Source organism: Mustela lutreola, chromosome 6 (assembly GCF_030435805.1).
Source record: "Mustela lutreola isolate mMusLut2 chromosome 6, mMusLut2.pri, whole genome shotgun sequence".
NCBI lineage: Eukaryota > Metazoa > Chordata > Mammalia > Carnivora > Mustelidae > Mustela > Mustela lutreola.
Window position 1 is genome coordinate 76,602,847 of NC_081295.1, and position 24,510 is coordinate 76,627,356.

Here is a 24,510-nt window from a genome sequence, read left to right on the forward strand (position 1 = left end):
ATTCCCAGGACTCTGGGTAATCTGCTTTGTTTCTTCTTGATACCTTGGTTAGAATCAGTATCAAGTCATAAATCAGGTAACAAATTTGCATATGCACAAATATCAAGATCTACACTGTGACCCTTGCTTTAAACAAAAGCCAGAAAAATAAGAACTCTACTGTTTAAAGGTTTGGGGTAATCTAAGCCTTACAGGTGAAAGTATGATTAATGGAAAAATACAAATGTCACCATGCAGGAGTTTGTTAGAGATTAAATAACTCGGACCTCACTCCAAAGGAATCAGAATCTGTATTTTAAAAAGATCTCCAGGTGATTTCTATGATGAAGTATTCTTCATCTTGATAAGTACTGATTTGGTGGCTAGTTGCATGGATTACTTTCCCTCTGCTTGCTGCCACCAGAGAGTGCTGGGCCAGCCCGGAAAGATGGTGATTCCATTACCCATGCAATGGTGGAGTAGAAGGGAATGCTTCCAGGAGTTTTATCTGGTGGAGCTCGGCAGTTACTGAAACCCAGTTTATTAGGATTTGAATTCATTCCCGTAAGCACTGTTCATACGACTGTTGTTTCCCTTGGTCCTGGGATGAATAAAACATGATCCCTCCATTGAAGAAAGGATATTTAAGTAAACAATACATATAAAGCACTGATAAGAGCAACTTGTTGCATTTGTTTATGATGTATCAGAGGCTTATTTATAAAGTTCTAAAACGCTTTTTAAAAAATAAAAAATAAAATGTTCTTAATTGATTTAATAATTCTTCACTATTATGTAGTAGCTCAGTGACAGACATTCTCCCAATTAATGTTGCTGACATATGACCTTTTGGCAAATTAAAGTTTGGTAGGAAATAGAACTAAGTATTATAATACAATGTGAAAAAAAATTCATAATTATTCATAAAGTCATAGAGATATTTAGCATTTTTCTTTATTTTCATTTACCTTACTACATTTTAACTTAGTAATGTGTATAGGATTTGACAGTCTTACATAACTTTAATAAGCAACATTATGCTGGCTCTTAAGATAAGACAGGACGCATTCCCACTTTATTCTTTGAGAGAATTTGCACGAGATTGGTATTAGAAAATTCTTAAATGATTTTAAGAATTCACTATTAAAGCCATGTGGACATGAAGTGTTGCCCCCTCCGAAATGTTTGAATTAATGATAGAATCTTTTTTTGGGGGGGAAATGATTCATATTTTTAATGGATAAGATTATTTAGGTGTTAAATTTATTTCAAGTTATATTTTCCAAAGAATTTGTCTTTTTCACCCTGATTGTCACATTTATTGGCTTAATTTTGCTCATAATGTACTCTTATCTATAGGGCCCTTTGTGATATTAGCAAAATGTACTTTTACTTATTTTTTCCCTTTGATCCCTTTTGATAGATTTTTAACAATTTTATTAAATTTTTTAAAGATCTTATTTATTTATTTGACAGAGAGAGATCACTCTCTCTGTTCAGGCTCCCTGCTGAACAGACAGCCTAATGTGGGGCTTGACCCGAGGACTCTGAGATCATGACCTGAGCCGAAGGCAGAGGCTTAATCCACTGAGCCACCCAGGCACCCCAATTTTATTAATATTTTTTAAGAAACTAATTTGGTTTTATTGGTTTCTTTTTCTGTTATAGAGACATTGAGCTCTGGTTTCTTCATTATTTCAAACCTACTTTTGAGGAGTTTCATTTACTGTTCCGTTATTGGTTCCTGGATATGAAAACTTAGATCATTAATTTTTTAACATTTCTTCTCTTTTAACATCTCCCTGTAAGGGAAAATATTTTACTGTAATCACCACTTTAACTTTGTCTCAGGTTTTCAGTTCAAAATATTTTCTAATTTCCATTCCAACCTACCAAATTTACTGGTTATTTAGAAGTGTACTACTGCTTAATTTCTAAGCAGTAGCAGATTTTCCAGCTTAACTACACATTGATTAGAGAATACTTGCTGGATAATTGCAAATAATTCTATATTTTGATTTTTCTATATTTTGACTCACTTTATAATTGAATATTCTTTGTGCCTTCGAAAATAATATGCATCCTTTTACACGGGTAGGTGTAAGTATTCTATATATGTTCATTAAATGTGTTAATTGTGTTGTATAGATATTCTATGTCCTTTTTGAATTTTGATCTGATCGATATATTCAGAGAGGAGTGTCAAAAACTTCCCACTGTGGGAGCGCCTGGGTGGCTCAGTGGGTTAAAAACCTCCCACTGTGATTATAGATATGGTTATTTATCCTTTTAAAAAATATTTTATTTATTTGATGGAGAGAGAGATCACAAGTAGGCAGAGAGGCAGGCAGAGAGAGAGAGGGAAGCAGACTCCCTGCTCAACAGAGAGCCTGATGTTGGGCTCAATTCTAGGACCTTGAATTCATGACCTGAACCAAAGGCAGAGGCTTTAACCCACTGAGCCACCCAGGTGCCCCTGGTTATTTCTCCTTTTAATTCTGTCCATATTTGCTTTATATTCTTTGCAGCTGTACTGTTTTATTCAGGCAATACTGACTATAATATCTTCATGTGGATTGAATATTTTTTAATCATTATAGGCATACCCTCTTTATCTTTACTGTTAATTCTGGCTTTAAACACTACTTCACCTGTTACTAGAATTGCATGATGTTTCGTGTGTGTTTACATAATATATATATTTGTATATAACATATACATATATATGTTCTACTTTTTCTTAATTTCAAATTTAAATCCTTATATTTAAGATGTATCTCATATATAACATAACATATAACATATATTAGGTTTTGTGTCCTTATCCAGACTGATGGTCTTTGTCTTTTAAGTGAAGTATTTGGTTTACACTTCATGTAATTATTGGTATATCTGACATTATGACATCCATCTTGGTATTAGTTTTCTTCTTCACTTCCTTGTTTTTGTTAGTTTTTCTCCTTTCTTAGATTCACTGGATTATTTAATTATTTCTATTACCTAATTTTTTCATCTATAGTTGGTTTTGGCAGTTTTGCTTTCTTTTAGACATATGCCAGAAATTATTAATCCTTGATATATTATCATCTACTATAAATATTATCTTTTCCCTTTCCTTGTTAATAGAAACTTAGAACACTTTAACTCTTTCCTACCTTTTGTGTTATTATTGTCATGCATTTTAGTTCTACATCCATTTAAATTCCAAGAGACTTTACTATTATGGTTTTGCTTTTTTTTTTACTCACATATTTATGCTTTCCATTAACTTGTTTCCTGAAATTCCACTTTTCTCTCTGCCACTTTTTTATCCTTCTACATGAAGAAATCCTTTTAGCATTTCTTTTTAGATTTATTTTTTTAAAAAAATTTATTTAAATTCCAGCTAATTAACATCCAGTGTAATGTTAGTTTCAGGTGTGCAATATTCAGCAGTTTCATACAACACCCTGTTTTCATCACAAGTACCCTCCTTGTATTTCTTTTAGTGCATGTTTACGGGTAGTGAATTATCTTAATTCTTGTTGCCTGAAAATACTTTACTTTACCATTATTGCTGAACCATATTTTTGCAGGGAATGAAGTTCTAGGTTGCTGCTTTTAAAGCACTTTAAAGGTGTCATTCAATTGCCTTCTGGAGTCATTGTTTCTGTTGAAAGTTCAATTGTCAGTCGTTTTGTTATTTCTTTAAAGGCACTGGGTCTTCATCTTTGATGGCTTTTAAGATTTTTTTCTTTGATTTTCATTTTCAACAGTGATCCTAGGCTATACCTGAATGTGGTTTTCTTGATATTTATTCTTCTTGAGATCTGAAAGCCTTCTTGATCTGAGAGCTTAGGTACTTAATCAGTTCTGAAAAATTCTCTGTCATTGTCTTTTCAGATATTTCTTCTGTCCAATTTTATCTCTCTTCTCTTTCTGGAAATTCAACATTTGTATACTGAGCCTATAGCTGAGCTCTATATTTTTCTGACATTCTTTTTATAGTTTTATTCTTTACTTTCTGTTTGTTAACTGTGCTTTGTTTGGGATATTTACTATTAACTTTGTCTTCAGTTCACCAATCTTGTCCTCTAATATTTCAAGAACTCATATACCTAATGAGTTCTTGCTTTTAAAGATTATATTTTTCAGTTCTGGAATTACCATTTGATTCTTTATATAGATTCCGGCACTGTGACAGTAAATCCTTCATCTTTAAATATATCTTCTCTTCATTTGTAAATATATTATCTCTTAATAACATATAACATATGTTATTTTCTTCAACATATTGGTTTTTTAAAGTCCTTACCAGGTAATTAAAATACTCGCATCATCTGTTGGTCTGCCTCAGCTGTCTGTTTTTTCTTCACCTTCAGTAAAAGGTTCTCTCTTTTAGCATGTCTAGAATTGTCAGTGGCCTGATATCATGCACAAAAATAAACTGTAAAGACTAAGATAATGTTATCTTTGTCTTGAGGTATTTCCCTTTTTCCTCAACAAGACATGAAGAAATGGCTGATCAACTTATTTTAATGAAGGACTATACTGAGTTGAGCCTGGATTTTAGCTCTGGAAATGTTTATCATACCTCTCCTTTGCCTCTGGTTCACTCTACAAATTTTTCAAACATAAGTTGAGTTTATTCTGTATAGCCCCACTCTTATCTTCAATCTCCATTCTATAAGACTGCCCCCAAATTTTTACTCTGCTTTTAGTATTCCTATTTATGTTTTTAGTCTTACAGAAGTCACCAATTCCCCAAACAAAACAAAGCAAAAAAAAAAAAAAAAAAAAACTGTCCATGTCCTTGATAACCTCTCCCTGAAAGCTATCCTGATTTATCCATACCCCAGAAACAGTCAGGTATGGATTCAAAGCCTGAATTCTTAGCTTCCTTCCCTCATCAGAATCAGCAAATGCCCCCAGAGTGTATTTAAGAAATCAGCTCATTTCTTTGTGGTTATTTGTCTTTTCAGAATATCATTACTTCACTTCACAACTGTTTGTGAACTGTTGGTGTCTGAAATTTATAATATATATGCACACATACACAGATACCATATATTTTTAAAAAGTCTATTTCTTGCTTCAACTCATAGTCAAACTATTTATATTTCTGTAGGCCCCTCTCTACCAAGTTTAAAAAAAAATTACTCATTTTTCAAAATATAATTTGCCATTTATTTTCTCCTCTGTATCAGATGTGAATTAGGAAATTTGGATTCTTTGGGAATAATGAAAAATCTTGGACATGGTGAATTTACAGTGACAATGGAATTAACATGACACTATCAGAAAGTTAGAGATGTGGTGCTTTACTTAGCAACAAGGTCAGAACTGAAGATAGAAATTTGGCAGATATATGTGCAAATATGATATTTTAAACTATGACAGTAGATGGCATTTTCAAGTGAAAGAATAGAGACAGAGAAGTAGAAAGGTTCAAGAACCGTTTTCCTTGGAACAGTAAGTGGAAAAAGTAAGCAAAGAGAACTGAGGAAGTAAGAAAACAGACAGTGTAATTCAATATACTATTAAAGAAAAAAAGAGAAGAGAGGCAGTGATGGTTTTACCAAAGTACAATTCATTAGTTTACTTCTATTTGGGGGACAAATTTGCATTATATTTAATTCTTAATAACATGTAGAAAATTTTTATTCTACATCCTAAAGCAAAATCTACTTTGATGATTGGGAAATGAAAATTTTCCCTATTAGTTTAGTAATAGTTAAGTGAAGCTTTCTTTGAGTATATGCATTTTACAGTAAGAAAAGCAAAATTTTAAAAAATCGAATCAATTTTCCTCTTTCTATTTGCTAAATTTAGTCTTAAATAAATTATCAGAGGTGTTCTTTTTTATGACTAATTGCATAGATATTTTTACTCCTTGAAGAATAGCACTGATTCAATTAAAATGATTATAGCAGATTTCTCTCCATACCATCTTTTGTCTGTATGAAATCATAAAAGCAAAGTTTGATATAGGCACTGATTTCATTGAGAAGAAAATATCCAAATATCAGATACCTCTTTAAATGAATAATTTTTTTATAGAAGGAATAAAACGGGGATTGTTGCAATAGTATATATTTTTTTCTATAGTACTTGCATCTGGTTTTAAGGATTTACTTCCTGTTGCCTATAGTGTGCGATAGGTTTTATTTTCTTTCTGTCTCTTACACTTGCAGGAGTGCAATTTTATTCCACAAAGCTTAAATAACTCATATTCTTTCATGGTTTTTTTAATCTATCAAATTATTAAAATGAAAATTTATATCTAGATCTTAGAAGCAACTATCAAAATTATTAAAATATTACAGCTTTCTAAAAGTTGCTATTAAAGGTGTTCATTCTGAAACATACATATCACTAGGCATAACTAATTGCTTTAGGCTATGTTTAACTAGAGAAGTTTCTGATAATATAATGAAGCCTGAGAGATAAGTATTTGCATCCCGATTCTCAAAGGGTTAAACACAAACAAATTGGGCTGAATTAAGTGTAACTCAAACCCTTAGTTACTCCTTTAGGCTCTGTAAATTTATTTCTAAAGACAGGTGCATCATTCTCTAATGTTGCCCAATAAATTACAGAAGTAGAAACAAAGCGCTCAAAAAAGTCATAAAAATAAAAGTGTTAGAATATAATTTTAGCTTCAGAATAATTTACAATTATATCACATCCAATAGAATACAGATTTTTACTGATAACCCGAAGACCACTATATATTTTCTCTCTATATATTTTTTCCACTATATATTTTCAAAACTTATTTCATAAATTTCATTTTCCCAGGTGCTGAACCTAATAGGCAAATTGCCATATTACTTGTGTTTTCCTTCTAACTACTATGCACTTTGAAGTTTAATTACTACAGAATAAATAGCAGATCTCATCTCTTTTCAAAATAATTCAACTCACTTGAAAGCTAGGATTAATTTCCATTTCTCTCTATTTGATATGTGAGCAAGAAAATCACAACTGTCCAGAATAATACAATGCACAATAAGAGTATTTACATGAGGAGTTCATGAAACTATTAATCCAATAATCCAAGTCACATTTAATGCTTAAAGGCAATTGCCAACAAAGTTCACAGATACTTTGGATTACAAAGTAATGCCATCTCTGTTTTCTTAACAGAACATCTATTAAAATATCAACCCAGGAAATAACACACTGTAGGATGTTTGAGGATATTCAGCTATAACACTAGTATCTAAATCATTAATGTAAATAATGTAGAAATAATTATTATGCAATATAAATGTTTATTTATTGCTATCATATTAATACTGTCTTACATTAATTCCCATTATTTTGTCAAGTTCACTGAGAAAAAAATTTTTAAAAAGCCGTTTCTCTGGTTGATTAGTTTTATTTTCCCTTATGTCCATGAGAATAATAATTAAAATATACTAATGGATAGTTTAATAATAGTATTGGGTTTACACCGAATTTTTGACGAACAAAATATATTACCTATACAACTATAGGTAATAAGGAAACTGAAGATCAAACAGGTCAGGCCCGTGTGTCAAATTATTGTGATTAAACCATTTAATCACTGAATGTATACATTGGGTTGATAAATGACTCTAATCTCTCATTGCTCGTGACTACATGGCATTTAGTTTAGCAGAAAAGACACTGTGGAAAATGACAACACAAAATTCTGAACTCTAATAGGTAATTAAAATTGCCTTAATAATTACTACTTTTAATCACTTCTTGCCTATAATCATCATGAAGAAATCACCCACTTATGAAACATTTAATGGAAATAAACACACTTCTTTCATATATATATAAAGACTACAGAAGTTCCTCCTTGATTCTATTTCCCAATATTTCTCCCTCAGCCTCAAACAAACTGGCCCACTTCTATGGCCAAGCTATTTTTATTTATTTTTTGGTGGAGTGAGGAAAAAACAGTTTATATTCTGTAATCTAAGTATTATCAACAGTTTCAGAAGTCCCATTTTTGAGTTTTCATATATCTGTATACTTTTCAATCACCATTGCTCCCTTCTGGCACTGCATTGCTTGGAGAATGTGAGGCAGTTGCAGAAGCTAAAGAATTAAATGGTATAAATACACCTTTCTCAAACCCGTTGCATAGGAAAGGGAGGAAAAAATCAGGTAGAGATAACTATATAACTTTGCCCTTTATGGTTTTCCTTTAGATTATTTGTTAAAAGGAAATTATTACATTTTCATGGGCTCTGCAGAGTCTTGCCTTGGTTTATAGGATAAAAAGGAAAAGGGAATATTAACTACTTCATTTCCAAGGGATAGACACTGCCTGCCTATGTGCATTGAAAGAATTCTTAGTCATTTGGGTTGCAAGAGCCTTGAACGACAATGTTTTAGGATGTGCCCTCACTGTGGATTCAATGCCCATGTCTGAGGTCAGGAGATCACAAGGCTTTATTCTGTGCCTGCAGTGATCACCTGGAGAAGTGAGCACAATTACAGAACATTTCTGCAGCTTGGCTCAAATCTCTCTCTCTCTCTCTCTCTCTCTCTATATATATATATATATATATGACATTTATAAGCTCTGATCTGCTAGATTATTTTACTCAGCCAATATATCTGAATACATGCCTTCCAATTTTTAGGGTGATTATTTAAAATAAAAAATATCATTAAAAATCATTTAGTATAGAATTTTTTTGAACAAAGTAGATTATAGAGAAGCAGGGGTGTATAAATTCGGTAAGGGATTCAGGTCTTGGGAAGCAGGTATGTTTTTCCGGTACAGAGGAAATGTGAGTTTTAAGCAGCTGTCTTGTCTGTGTCCTTCTTATAGTCAACCTGAACAATTTCTTTTCACTGGTCACGGCACCTCCGGGAAAGGATTGCCTGCTGCCAAGAGTGTGGAGGACAATGCCTGGCAAGAATCTCAGCAATGTCATCTACCGGCGCAGAGTTCTCAGAAGGCCACAGTGAGGATGTGCCCCAAATCCAATCATAAAACCACAGGTTCCAGAAGCTTTGGTTCTATCTCATGCGGTAATGTCCCCTCTTATTTTACCGTTCATCATTTGCCATTCAGCCAAATAATCAAGATTATTTATACTCGATATAAAGCCACATCACAGTTAAATAATAAACTTCCTTGCAAAAGCCCAGAGTGCTCTGTGCAGCTCCTGTATGCTAGATTATAAATGGGCATTAGCACTATCCCCATCTCCCACCCTCTCGAATATAAAATCCTACAAGGATATTTCCTGGCAACTTTTTAGTTCTCTTTACCTTTCAAAGCAGGCTATCATCACTAGGTTTTAAAAATGTCCATATCTTTGCAGGGGTTTTTCTGCTCTCATAAGGAAAGGGTAGAGAACATTTTTAAATCTGTCTTTAAAAGTTGATACGAAGGACAAGTTTGCAACTCTCGCAAGTATCTTAAGCAGGATTTACTACTATCTCATTTGGCTTAATTGCTGGTAATTGCACTCCAATAGAAGAAGGATGCTAATTTTAGAGATCTAAAAACTACATTATTTCAATAGCAAAAGCATTCATGTTAGAAGTATAATAGTAGTATACATATACAAGCAAACAAACACACATGAGGATAGCACAAAATAAAAAACATATGTGAAGAAATAAGTATTTTAAGTCTTTCTTAGACTATGCATTCAATTAATCACATCCCTCAATTAATCACATCCCTTATAAAACTGATAACAATTTTATTCAACTAAAATCCATTAATTGTTTGAACTACTGTATTGCTCTTTGGGTCCAAGCAGGAAAACCTTTAGGACAGTAATACTCAAACTAAGTGATTTCAAAAACCTTCAAATTTTTCAAAATGAAAAATTTTTCAAAATGAAAATGTTCATATTCTGCTTCAGAAATCTCTCATCAGTCAATGTTTTAAAAAATACACAGGGTGTTCACTGTAATAATCATTATTTCACACTAGTTTTGCTTACATTAATAAAAGCACATTTTTGTGACAAACTAAAACATATCTTTAATGGCAGAAAAGCAGATATTTGGATGAGGACATCTTTCAATTTACCTTCATCCGAGGTGGATCTAAGTGACAAGAGCAGGGTGAAACTCTGCCTTATTTAGGAAGAGGCTTGTTAACACACTACTGATGACTCAGGCAAATCAGATGGCAAATTACCTTTGATAGGTCCCCAGCCTCCAAATAGAAGCAGATAACAAACACATTCCAGGTAACCCAGAGGACTAGCCAGACGGCATACTGTAGAAAAGCAAAAGAAAAATAACACAAAATTAATTTTGAATCAGCTGAGTAAGATTTAAATAGAACTCTAACTTTGGAACACCCAAATCTTAAGATTAGTGGATAATGTTATATTGCTTCTAAGGAATAGACTGAGGTATACGTTTTTCTCTCTGTTGATTTTTTTTTTCTTTTTTCCTCACTGTTATGGTCTCATTGTAGCCCAAACTTGCTTAGGGATAACTTTTAGGCTTTTATACAAAAGATACAGTTGTCCACATCTATGTTTTAAGGAGGGGTGATTATGTTTCCCAGATAGCTAACAAAACTGGATTTCCAAGATCATCCAAAAGAGGCTCATTATTTTCCTTTAGCAAAGTCAATCCCATGCTTGATAATATACAAACTTTCTCCAAGTTTTCTGGTGTCCTCTTCAAATTAGTCCCCATGCCTCAGTCCCATCTAACCAGCTTTATTTCTTTGGTGTCTTCCTTTCCTGTCTCTCTTCACCTTCTTTTATTCTCTCCTGATCTCCCATTAGAGTGACCACGGATTTATTATGTCTGATTTTACACGGTTAGCTATTCAGTGTATTTTCATCATTGATGACAAATTTTTCTTGCCAAGATATATTTCTCAGCATTTGGTCAACTAAACTATATTAGGCATATAGAAGGCAACATGCTAGAAGCATACTGAGGACACAAAGACCAAAGATAAATTCTCCCTGAATTCAAGTCAAGTTATGAAGACAGATAAGTAAAGAAATTATTATACAAGAATAATAAAAAAGTTTATAGTCTGAGCACAAGGAAAGAAGATGGGAGAAGTATATAAACGATCCTGGGAAAAAGTCCTATAAAACTTAACAGAAAAGATGAAATACCTCCCACAGAGGTGAAGCAAGCTATTTTGTAGACTTGACCAAATAAAAGTATGGAGGTTATAAGGGCTCTGATGGAAAGTGCTAGAAACAAAGGAAACATCAGGTATGAACTCTACAAAATAAGATAAGAGGATAATGTGTCATTTCTCTGCTAAATAAATTTCAATGGTTCCCATCCTTTATATGGTGCGAACCAAAATTTTTATTTCATAGTTCAAGAACCTTGATGATCTTATACATGTTATTTTTTCAGACACACGTTTCAGTTCATCTCTTAAATCATTAGGGATTACAGGCACATCAGCTTACTTGCTGTTGAGTGGACACCAAAAGCAATTTCTTACTCCTGCACCATTTTGTATATTACTTCTCTATCCTTTAAAAACTTTTCTCTTCTCTACGTATTCCTTTTACCACCTATCAATATTGTGTTTTTCACCAAATTTCAATTTAAATATCGATTCTGTAGTGATAACCAATCGGAACTGATTTAGCCCAATGAGTGGTGCTTAGTGCTCCAATGAGATCTTGCCTTAATTTCATTTCAAATGTCTTCTTTTTTTTTTTTTTTTAAAGATTTTTATTTATTTATTTATTTGACAGAGAGAGATCACAAGTAGGCAGAGAGGCAGGCAGAGAGAGAGGAGGAAGCAGACTCCCCGCTGAGCAGAGAGCCCGATGTGGGACTTGATCCCAGGACCCTGAGATCATGACCTGAGCCGAAGGCAGCGGCTTAACCCACTGAGCCACCCAGGCGCCCCTCAAATGTCTTATTTCTAATTATTGTATATTCCCCTCCAAAGCCCAGTCATAAGCTCCCTTGAGAAAAGGAGATTTTTAAAATGTATGTTTATATCCCTAAATTGTTAACTTTGTACAAAACAGACTTCAGAAAATATTTTGCAAATCAGTGAATCAATGAGGAATAATACAGAGAAAATTTCACTATTTTCGGATGGAGAATCCATTCTCCTGTCCCAGACCTGATTTTTTTTTCTTTTTAAGATTTTATTTATTTATTTGACAGAGAGAGAGAGAGGTCATAAGCAGGCAGAGAGGCAGGCAGAGAGAGAGAGAGGGAAGCAGGCTCCCTGCTGAGCAGGCTTAGATCCCCGGACCCTGAGATCATGACCTGAGATGAAGGCAGAGGCTTAACCCACTGAGCCACCCAGGCACCCCCAGATCTGGTTTTAATGAGAATACTCTGAACCCATATGTAGTGTGAGAAGTGAGGGTCCTACATGATGAGTTTATGTAATACTAAATAGTGACTCAGCTGTTTTCCAGATGATAGATTTACCTTACTGCTGAAAATAAAGTAAGAGCAATAAACTAAATGGTCCAAGACAAAAGAAATAGTTTGAGAGTCTGTATGAGGTGAGGGTTGGGGACTGGAAACAGAATCAGAAAGCTAGACAGATGGAGCAAGGAATGATAGTTATAAAAGAGAGATCCAATGAATATTTAAGTTTGCTCAATATTACAAAGTGCATATTCATTTTACAATATTAAAAAACTAAAAATCTAGACTTATGTGACTCTTTGATAGATTTGGATCTGTTTTAGAAATATAATGAAGTGTTGGGCCATACTTTAAAGGTAACAGGTTAAGAAAAAAATTGACAGTGTTTATAGTTTCCAGTAACTGGTTTAAGTGACTATAAAAAAAATAAAAGAGTAACTGACTGAAGTGTTATATCCTATCCTTTGTTCATGGTCTACAATTTTCCCTCCTTATTTATAATGGGAAGACAAATAAGCGCTATTTTCTAAAAGTCAAAGTAGCAGAATTAGGGGCACCTGGGTGACTCCATGGTTAAGTGTCTGCCTTCTGCTCAGGCCATGATCCCAGGGTCTTGGGATCAATCCCTACATCGCATCAGGGCTCCCTGCTCAGGGGGAGCCTGCTTCTCCCCCTCCCTCTGACTGCTACACCCCGTGCTGTGCTCTCTTTCTCTGTCAAATAAGTAAATAAACAAATAAATAAATAAAATCTTAAAAAAAAAAAAAGCCAAAGTAGCAGAATAAATAAAATATTTGGTAAGAACTGATGAGACATATATTGTATTACATATATTAAATATTTCTGAAAAAAATTGTCATTGGTAGCCAGACATCCTGATGGGGCACTGAAGAATATCAATGCTGTAGCTTTTTGGTTTCACAATCAAAATTATATCTTAAGCTCCTTAAATGCCAAAAAGGTTGTCTGCATCCATGAGGTAATAGATACTACCTCAATATTATATATTGAATATACAATAAGAATTTGGACTTTTATCCAGACACATTTAGACACCACTAAATTATACTTAGCTTAGTTGAAAAAAAAAAAAAGCTGAAAAATTTATGTTTCAGTCACCAAAATTAGTAATTTTATGAAGGATGGGTAAGATAGTGAGTTAAAAGCAAATGAATAGCACACAGAGATTAGGAACTTGGGATCTAAGGTCAAGTTCTGTCACTTGGGAGCTCTGTGGCTATTTTCATGTCACAGGGTCTCACTACACTTTTGTTTCCTCAAATATAAAACAGACTTAGTAATAGGAGCAAAAACACATAGTTTATATAAAAATGGAACGACAGACTTTGAAAATGGTCAATATTTGAGTTCTTAACTACCTGCTGCCATTTTATTATGATTATATCACCACTTCTTGTTTAAATAATATAGCAGTAATCCCCAATTTCTTATCTCCTTAGGATTCTAAAAATATATTTTTACATTAATGTAAAACATTCTTCTAATTGAACTTGCAATATAGACCTGTTTTCCTGAATGCCACATATTCTTCCCTAGAATGTTCTTTTTTGATACATTAATGCCAATATTGATAGATCAATGGCATTTTATGAAACAAATATTTCTTCATTTAATTTCATTAAAACTATAATTTATTATTTCTGACTTATCATCTTGAATTATTTTATTTTATTTTATTTTATTTTTGACAGGAGGAGAAGGGTATTTATTTAGTTCTCATTAATAATGACTTTTACCTTTAGATGAGGGAAATGTATCATTGTAGTCATAATGTGATTTCAGCAGAACATTTGATACCTTCTAGAAGATTCTGATTTTGCTACTTAAACATATTTGTATAAACATATATTTTTATCCCCAGGGGTACAGGTCTGTGAATCACCAGGTTTACACACTTCACAGCACTCACCAAAGCACATACCCTCCCCAATGTCCATAATCCCACCCCCTTCTCCCAAATCCCCTCCCCCCAGCAACCCTCAGTTTGTTTTGTGAGATTAAGAGTCACTTATGGTTTGTCTCCCTCCCAATCCCATCTTGTTTCATTTATTCTTCTCATACCCACTTAAGCCCCCATGTTGCATCACCACTTCCTCATATCAGGGAGATCATATGATAGTTGTCTTTCTCTGCTTGACTTATTTCGCTAAGCATGATACGCTCTAGTTCCATCCATGTTGTCGCAAATGGCAAGATTTCATTTCTTTTGATGGCTGCATAGTATTCCATTGTGTATATATACCACATCTTCTTGATCCATTCATCTGTTGATGGACATCTAGGTTCTTTCCATAGTTTGGCTATTGTGGACATTGCTGCTATAAACATTCGGGTGCACGTGCCCCTTTGGATCACTACGTTTGTATCTTTAGGGTAAATACCCAGTAGTGCAATTGCTGGGTCATAGGGCAGTTCTATTTTCAACATTTTGAGGAACCTCCATGCTGTTTTCCAGAGTGGCTGGAATAATTTTAAAGCATTCTATGCCTTGCTTTATGAGCTGCTTTTTTATTATACTTATTAATAATAATTTTTTCAAAGAGTTATTTATTTGGCGGGGGAAGTGTGGGGGCAGAGGGAGAGCAGGAGAGAGAGAATCTCAAGCTGACCCCCTGCTGAGGATGGAATCCTACATGGGGCTTGATACTGGGACCCCGAGATCATAGCCTGAACCAAAATCAAGAGTCGGATGCCTAACCAACTGAGTCACTTGGCACCCACTTTGTTCTTCTTTGTATCCCTTTTTCTCCCAGAGTAATTTAGAAGGATATGTCCAGAGAAAACATAACCAATATTCTTCCCATCTTTAAATTTGCTTGCATAATTTTCATTTCATCCTGTACTTCACTACAAACCAGTTGGCCTCATAATGGACTCTACATCATTAAATATTTACAAAAAAGAATGATCATGTTTCGTGGTGTGATACCTTTAAAAAACACAGAAACCCACACTATGGTATAAGAGGTAATCCTCTTATTTCCCCAAAACAAGTCTTTATCCCATTTAACTTTACTCATTAACTTTCTCTCATTTAACTTCTATCCCCTTTTCTTCATTCTCCCCTTTTTATTTATTTTTCATACTTGGCTTCTCTCATTTTAGTAGGTGGCATTTGCCTAAATCAAATCATCCCCAAATGAATTTTGCCTAGTTTCTTAAATATAGCTTTTGCATTTCCTTGTAATCTGGCCTATGAGTGATTTTTTTTTTTTTTTGGTCAATTAAACCCTATCTTTCACAGTAAAATCACGCATCATAATTATTAAAGAGTATGAATATCAGTACTAACTTCTTCCCAGTTGCTACAGCTACAGCTGATATGATATAATTGGCAATTGCTCAGTTTGACTATAATTGAAAGCGATGCCCTGCCCAGGAGAGATAACCTAACAGCATAACAAAGTATCACACTTGCCAGATACCACCTTCCTTGTAGTTATCTGCTATAAAACTAATTTTTCTTGAGTCTCTCCTTTTTCTGTGAAAAAGAAATCTGGTATTTTATGTTTCAGGTTAAAAATACAAACAATGATGAGATAACTGTAGTGACAGAAAATCCCATTGTATGATGAAATTCATTCTTTAAGGGCTGATTTCCATAGCACTAAGTGGACCATTGGAGAGGCTGATTTAACTTGAGTCTCCAGCTAACTGGTAAGAATTATCAGCTAAAAGTAACTGAATCATCAAACTGTATTTGTGGCTCTAATGATGAAATCAAATTAGCTGTATAAGATAAAGGTTAGTTAAGGTCAATCATGACAGGCCAAAATATTGGCCAGATCCAGAGACACGGTGCTATTACGTGCCATGCTTACATAATAATTAGCAAAGTAGAGCCACAGACTAGAAGGCTGGGAAACATTTTATTGGAAAATAACAAGTCACACCTTAATGACACTGCCATTGCTTTTCTACCTCTCTCTCTTACAATAAAGCTTCCTAATTAAAGTCTGTATTTTTTGAATTGTAAAGTATATTTTAACAGATACAAAACAGGGATTTTAGCATTTGTTTCTCAAGTTTTCATGTACACATATACACAGATACAACTTCTTCACCCTTGTTTGAGTTACATTCAATTTATAAATTATTTTTGAGGAAAACTGGAATCCTTAATGGCCCTGTATTTGCAAAATAACTTTTTCTACAAAAATTCTGGAAAAGAGATTATTAAGACAGATGGATTTTCTTACTTTCTCACTAGTTCACAATGATTCTAAAATCAATTTCAGGAAAAAAAGAGTTTCCCATTAAAGTAAGCATTCCTTGCTTTAATGGAATTTTAAAGGCGATTTAATTTATGATTTTTTTGGCTTTCTAATTTCTTATTGTTTTTTTCTTGTATGTCTGGGGAGAGTAAAACATATTAGAATAACATATTAGTAGATAATAATCCAATTTTTAAAGGAAATGTTTCTTTTATTTAGGCTTCTTTTTGATAGTAGATTTCTCATGCATAATGTTACTGGGTGAAATACTGAATAATAACTATGTTCTAATTATATAACACATTCTTATACATTTCTAATTATGTTTCACTATAACTTACACTTTTCAAAATGTTATGCATGAAAATAATTTTGCTTGGACCCTTGAAGAGCATCTTTCTTGCAAACTATTTCATTATTTTCTTTGTTTCCTCTGCCTTCCTTTCTTCCTTCACTGTATTCAGGTTATAGTTCAAATTTAAACTACAGAGACTATATCTTTTGTTTACCACAAAAATAGCTGGTATAGTGTGTATGTGTGTGTATATACACAAAGATATGAGGAGGGAGGGAGAAGAGAAAGAGACAATCCTCATGCAAACATATATAAATATATATGAATGGACTAAATTATATTAGTGACTTTCTCTTAAAAATTACAATTTAGAAAACTATTGTTCAGTAATATTACCATAACAATTAGAAGATGAAAGAGGGTAATGCAGTTCAATCATTGGCCACAGGATGTCCGAAATGCTTAATTAGAAAAGCAGTTAGGCCAGTGAATCGGTTCACATTTCTTAGCACCAGCTGGATGCAAGTGACTATAAGAGATTCTTGGAGAATACAAGGATATAACTAAATCAATCTTCCAAAATGATTTTTATTTATCACTGATACCCAATTGATGTGATCTATAGGATTGTTTTCAGGAATGATCACTTTAAGTTCGAAGCAAAACTATCAGCTCACCAACATTACTGATATGGTGCCACTAACAGAAAAGGAATAATGTAATCCATTCTAGTAAACTCTGTTAGATGCATTCTTAAGAAGCATTATATTAGTAAATTATATCTTTAAAATAACTCCTTTTAGCAAGATTTAGAATTATTAATAGCAAGGTGTTTTAATAAATATAAATGTATACTCATAAAACAAATATCCTTGGTCAAAATGGTTAGACTATACTCATTTTTTGTTCAAAGTTAATTACATTTAGCTTAATTTTATCATCTTCAACAGCAGTATCACTTAATCTGCTCAGGCATTCTCATAAATTCCTCATCCATTGTTAGGATTTTAAAAAAGAGAGAGAGAGTAAAATGTCCCACAGAATCCTAATTCTTGATCATTTTATGACCAGGGACAGGCTGCATTATGACTTAGGTTCTGTTTCTAACTCAAAAACGCTGTTGTATCTATGTTATGCTATAAAAACTTGTCCCTTAAGAGAAATACCTACATAGAAATACACTGTTATTATAACTTCTAGTTTGACTAGGCTCTGATCAGTTAATTAAACAGAACCAGAGAGAAATCCAATTCTAATCAGACATGTTGCAAATCAGAAAGAAAGACAGGTTTCTACCTTCTCATTTTTTACCAATGCTCTTATTATATGATTAAACTTCCTTATGATTTTATATTTACTTAGAAATTTTAAAGACTGCATAACTTTTAATTCATTTTAAGAAGTAAGATTTAGGGGCGCCTGGGCAGCTCAGTGGGTTAAAGCCTCTCTGCCTTTGGCTCAGGTCATGATCCCGGGGTCCTGGGATCGAGCCCCGCATTGGGCTCTCTGTTCAGCAGGGAGCCTGCTTCCTCCTCTCTCTCTTTGCCTGCCTCTCTGCCTGCTTGTGATCTCTCTCTCTCTCTGTCAAATAAATAAATAAAATAAAATCTTTCAAAAAAACAAAAGACGTAAGATTTATTATGCTTTCCTCCCAATTATAAGAAATTTCTTATTGTAGAAAATATTTAATATTTTGAAGATCAAAAAGAGAAATTTGGAAAATACCATACTTAGACATAATCACTGGTGTCACATATGTTTAAATTAAATAGGAAACTGGGTCTATATTTTTATTAGATTTTTTCCCACTTAATCAAAAAGTCACTTTGAGGATTCTGAAATACACATGTTAAACATGATAAACTATGTGTTATTCAACAATTCTCTATTAGTTAATTTTTTGTGCTCTAAGCTTTTGTGCTTCTATTTTGATCAATTCCTATAAATTTGGATTTTCCTTAAAATGTTAGGTTTGGCATATAAATCATACCTGAAAATATTTTGCTTGTACAGACTATTTCTAGGACAGACTATAAATGTTAGAATATCCAATAGGCATTATTTTAATGAACATATATACATGGCTATTAAATTTTATGCAACTCCAAATAAAAGCAGTATCCCCAAAGGTATTCTATTCTTCTTGAAGCAAAAAGTAGAAAGTAATTCCCTTTGATTGAAAAAAAAAAAAACAATAATACTCATTTAACATGAAGACATCTGTATATGATGAATTTTAACTCATTGAAAATAGTTCGTACAGAGATATTTACAGCTCTACAGTCCTACAGCTAGGAGAATTCCTTTGAAAGGACTTTTGATACTGAATAAAAATAAATGAAGCTATATAGGAACATTCTAATTGATGTATGCAAATAAGAGATTTGAACAGCTAGTAGAACAGAAAACTAGTGAGAAATTCCAAATCTACAATTTTAAAATCTGAAATTTGTACAGTTTAAGAATCAAACAGTGATTTTATTCATTGTTATTTATTTGTCAAGCAGGGTTTTTAAATGTTGATATGTAATTATAAAGTGGTAAGTGGTGAGAAAAGAATCTTCCCTCAAGCTATTAAAAAGGCAATTTCTATTTCATTATTACATAATCATCACCATTTGTGCTTAAAAGTCACACATAGGGCGCCTGAGTGGCTCAGTGGGTTAAGCCTCTGTCTTTGGGTTGGGTCACGGTCTCAGGGTCCTGGGATTGAGCCCTGCATCGGGCTCTCTGCTAAGCAAGGAGCCTGCTTCCCCTTCTCTGTTTCCACCTGCCTCTCTACCTACTTGTGATCTCTTTCTCACTGTCAAATAAATAAATAAAATCTTAAAAAAAAATTAAAAAGTGACATCAGTGGAACACTTGGATGGCTCAGTCCTTAAGCCTCTGCTTTTGGCTGAGGTCATGTTTCCAGGGTCCTGGAATTGAGCCCTGCATCAAGCCCCATATTGGGTCCCCTGCTCCACAGGAAGTCTGCTTCTCCCTCTCCCATTCCTGGTGCTTGTGTTCCCTCTCTTGCTGTGTTTCTCTCTGTCAAAAAAATTTAAAAACAACAACAACAAAAAAAAAAAAACTTTTTTTTTAAAGTGACATGAAAAACAGTACTTTTGCTAGTCAGTAAATAATTAAATGTTCAAATATACTGATCTCATTGGTTTTGGAAATCATAGTTAAATCTAAAAAGACTGGTTTTCCCTGTGTTGAAGTTTCTTGGACTAACCCAATAATACTTAAAGTATATGAAATTGCTTCTAGGTCTGGTGTTTGAATATCAAGTCAAGATGATATAATGTATTAAAAAAAAACTAATATCATGTGAATTGGAAAATTGTTATACCATACCTGTAACACACTGTATGGTATAACAATTTTCCCTGCTCCCCACATATAAAATAGCAGACTGAGAAGTGGCCCTCCCAAGGGTACTGACACCCTAATCTCTGGAACCCATTAATATCACTTTATGTAGCCAACAAAGAAGGAAGGAAGGAAGGACACAAGCAAGCAAGCAAGGAAGGAAGGAAAAAACAATAAAAGTTTTTGCAGATATCATTAAAAGTTTTTAAATGGGGAGACTATCTTGGATTACCTGGGTGGGACCAATGTAATCACATAAATGGATATTTCATGCACACAAATGGACAATGTGACTAGAAAAGAATGAGATTTGAAGGTGTCAGCCTTTAAGATTGTAGTGATGTGTCCACAAGCCAAGGAATCTTAGCAGCTACCAGAAGCTGGAAGAAGCAAGGATGTGATTTTCCCTGGAGCCTCTGGAAGTAATGTGGGACCCAATTTAGGCTCAGTTATACTAATTTCAGACTTCTGGATTTCAGAACTAGGATAAAAGGAATTTCTGTTTTTTAAGCCACGAAGTTTGCGGTAATTTGTTACAGAAGCCACAGAAAGCTAATATATCCACCCAACTCTTCTGTTCTCCAAAATCTCCCTGTCAGTGAAATATAAACCTGGAGATGTGCAATTACCTTCAAAACACTGAGATCTACTCCCATTGGACAACTGTATCACTGCTTCAGAATCTGTCCATTGTTAATGCTTGAATGACACTCAGACAAAAATATTTTTTTAAACTTATTTGTCTTATGTAATTGCTGTGAAAATTGATAATAGAAAATGAGGTACTCTTGTTTTATGACTCTCAATCAGTTTTCAGTATATTTCCAATATTCTAACAATATAGGGTTGCTTTATTGTTTTCAGAACTTATTGCATAAAGTTCTGGGATGCAGAAATCAATAAATTTAGAGTCCTGAATATTGACAGACTTGTAAAAAAATGAGTTAAGTACCTGGAAAATATATAATTTCAAGTAATGTTTTATTGGAACTAACTTTAAAGGCAAGGAAGCGGAAAAGCAAGTGATAACCATTATCAATATGATGGGCTGATACTTTTTAGTTGGGAAAATGGATTACATGATACTAAAAATATTGAAAATTCTAATAAACAAATAGTAGTCTTAAATTTATCAACCATCAGAGTTGGCCTTGAAAAGTTCGAGAGGTGTTAAATTGATGATTACTTAATATCTGTCAACCTAATAGTTATACCAAATATTCTTCTGTATCACTTTTCAGCAAATATTTTAACACTCAGTAAATCCTGTGACATCAAGCCCAGTGGATTAAGTGGAAAGCATTATTTTAGGTATACACATACTCCTTGACTGTTTTGACCACTTCGATGGCTTCTATGACTCTAATTCACCAATGTATCCTAAGATGCCTAAGAATGTTGAATCCTCTTTTTTTACGGCAAATAATTAATTTAAAGAAGATGCACTCTTTTTTTTTTTTTTAATTTTTTATTTTTTATAAACATATATTTTTATCCCCAGGGGTACAGGTCTGTGAATCACCAGGTTTACACACTTCACAGCACTCACCAAATCACATACCCTCCCCAATGTCCATAATCCCACCCCCTTCTCCCAAACCCCCCCCCCCCCCCCCCCCCCCCCCCCCCCCCGGCAACCCTCAGTTTGTTTTGTGAGTTCTCTGCTCAGCAGGGAACCTGCTTCCTCTTCTCTCTCTGCCTGCCTCTCTGCCTACTTGTGATCTCTCTCTGTCAAATAAATAAATAAAATCTTAAAAAAAGAAGATGCACTCTTATCCATATATTGAATTATAGCCTTCAAACTGTACTTCATGAAAGAATTTATGGCACACATGGACAATGATACTATTTGTAAGGCTCACTAACATAAATAATCATTTTATTATTTCAGTCTGCTGCTGAAATGATTGATTCAGGGGCTTTGCCCACCCCAGGTTCCTGAAGGACTCAACATGCCAAGATATTTGCAATCTATTAGCTGTGACACTATTGGGAAGTTCCGCTAAGGAAAACATATATAATGCACAATTTCTTTTTAAAAAGATATGCTTGCTTATCTATCAAAAATAAAGTCTGCCTGTTTGACCTGATCAATAGGATAGCTAGTTTTGTACAAGTCTTTATATAGTCACTTAAAGGATGTTTTTGGAGTATCACATAGCTGAGCCAATTAATTGCGTGACAATTGTAGCTAACATGGACAAATCAATGAGGCAATGTTCAACTTAATGGACAAATGTAAACATGAATATGTATTTCTCCTACAGTATTCTAAACTAGTACTTGGTACTTTTTAGATTGCAACTATTTGTTTGAATAGTGACATTCCAAATTTACATATATTAATGTATCTTTAAATGTTAAGAAGGAATTAAAACTACAGAGTGTTTTTTTTTCCATCTTAGAAGTACTTTTCATTACCTTTCTTTCCTTGTTTTTCTTTTCTTTCTTTCTTTTATGTACTAAATGACTTCTCTTTTACTATCTCAAAGGCAGGACTCAAATCCATTACCATGGATTATTAATTAATTAAATATCTGTACTTAAATGCATACTACATAAGAAGAAATATTGAATGTAGAAAGCTCACTCTCAGAGGAGTTAAAATAAATTATCACAGACATAAGAACTATTTCTCAAATCAATCTAAAAAGAAAAATATTTAATTAATTAAAAGTTTGGTGATTTTAAGTTTTCTTCCCAAACACTGAATAACATTTAGATTTGATTCTCTGGACTTGTTCCCACATATACTTTAGATTTAAAAACATCCAAACACAGACAAGGACATATATATATATATATATATATATATATATATATATATATATATATGATGTTTGGATGTTTTTAAAACAAACACAGCAAATCACTATTTTTAAATAGATTTATCCTGTCTCCCAATTAGGATAATTTACATATTATAACATAATATATTACATAATTTTATTACATAAGTTACATAAGTTACATATATTATAAGACTGTTTACCTTACTCTTAGAATCAATTTCAATTTGAGATGAAAGCTAAGAGGACAGAAAAACTAAGAGATTGAAATCTTTCTGGTTGAAAGAGATGTTTCTAAGTCCAGGGGAAAGAAATAATAGACTTTGTTTACTCAATCAATATTGTCAACCACCACACATCTACTAAATCTTTTTTTTTTTTTTTAATTTTTTATTTTTTATAAACATATATTTTTATCCCCAGGGGTACAGGTCTGTGAATCACCAGGTTTACACACTTCACAGCACTCACCAAATCACATACCCTCCCCAATGTCCATAATCCCACCCCCTTCTCCCAAACCCCCTCCCCCCGGCAACCCTCAGTTTGTTTTGTGAGATTAAGAGTCACTTATGGTTTGTCTCCCTCCCAATCCCATCTTGTTTCATTTATTCTTCTTCTACCCACTTACATCTACTAAATCTTAGTGAAGCAGATTTATATAAATTTTGAAAGTGTCATTGACTTTTTACTTACGACTTTTTAAAAAATTCCTGTTTTCTTTTAGTATTTTTATGAATGTAGAAAGCTCACTCTCAGAGGAGTTAAAATAAATTATCACAGACATAAGAACTATTTCTTAAATCAATCTAAAAAGAAAAATCTCTTAAAAGCCCTTGGTCTAATGCAAAGCACAATTAATTTTTAAATTGTACCTCTTTTGGCTATGTATTTATATTCTGAAAACAGTAACAGTGTACAATAAAAATGTTCTTTTGATTTCATTTCTTTTTAAAGACAAAAGTAAAGTTAAAGATTTACTTTATGAGGTTTATATGGTTTTAACTGCAAACTTTGATTCATCAGTGAAATTCTAATCAATGAAGTGTGTTTCTGAAAACCAATTAAGCATTTTTCTTGAATTCATCTTTTCTTTCTGATGTCAATAGCAGCAGATAAAATGGTAGCCCCCAAATATGTCTCACCTTAATCCCCACAATCTGTGAATATGTTGTGCTATTACACTTATGATTCCCGTTATGCTTAGAGTGGACCTAAGATGGGTAATTACGCAAGTGGGTCTAACCTAAGCATATGAATCTTTTAAAGCAGATAACTTCTTTTTGGCTGGTGGCTGAAAGGGACCTCAGAGAGATTTGTAGCACATGAAGAACTTAAGGTGCTTGCTAGTTTTGGGGACGGGGGAATCCTCTTGAGAAGGAATATCGGTGGCCTCTAGAAAAGCTGAAAACAGTCTCCAGGCAACCACCAGCAAGGAAACACGCACCTCAGTCCCATAACCAAATGAAACTGAATCATTCTAATGACCTGAATGGTCTGGAAGCAGACAGAATGCCAGAGGACCTATGAC

At 33.5% G+C, this 24,510-nt stretch overlaps 1 protein-coding gene across 4 annotated transcripts in view; it reads right to left on the reverse strand.

The window, feature by feature from the left end:
- NKAIN2 (sodium/potassium transporting ATPase interacting 2) overlaps positions 1-24,510 on the reverse strand; it is a 1,017,271-nt gene that overhangs the window by 455,729 nt on the left and 537,032 nt on the right. For all 4 annotated transcript variants that reach the window (XM_059177667.1, XM_059177666.1, XM_059177668.1 and 1 more), the window contains one exon: positions 10,112-10,192. In XM_059177667.1, coding sequence (XP_059033650.1) covers positions 10,112-10,192 — 81 coding nt within the window. The remainder of the gene's footprint in view (positions 1-10,111; positions 10,193-24,510) is intronic.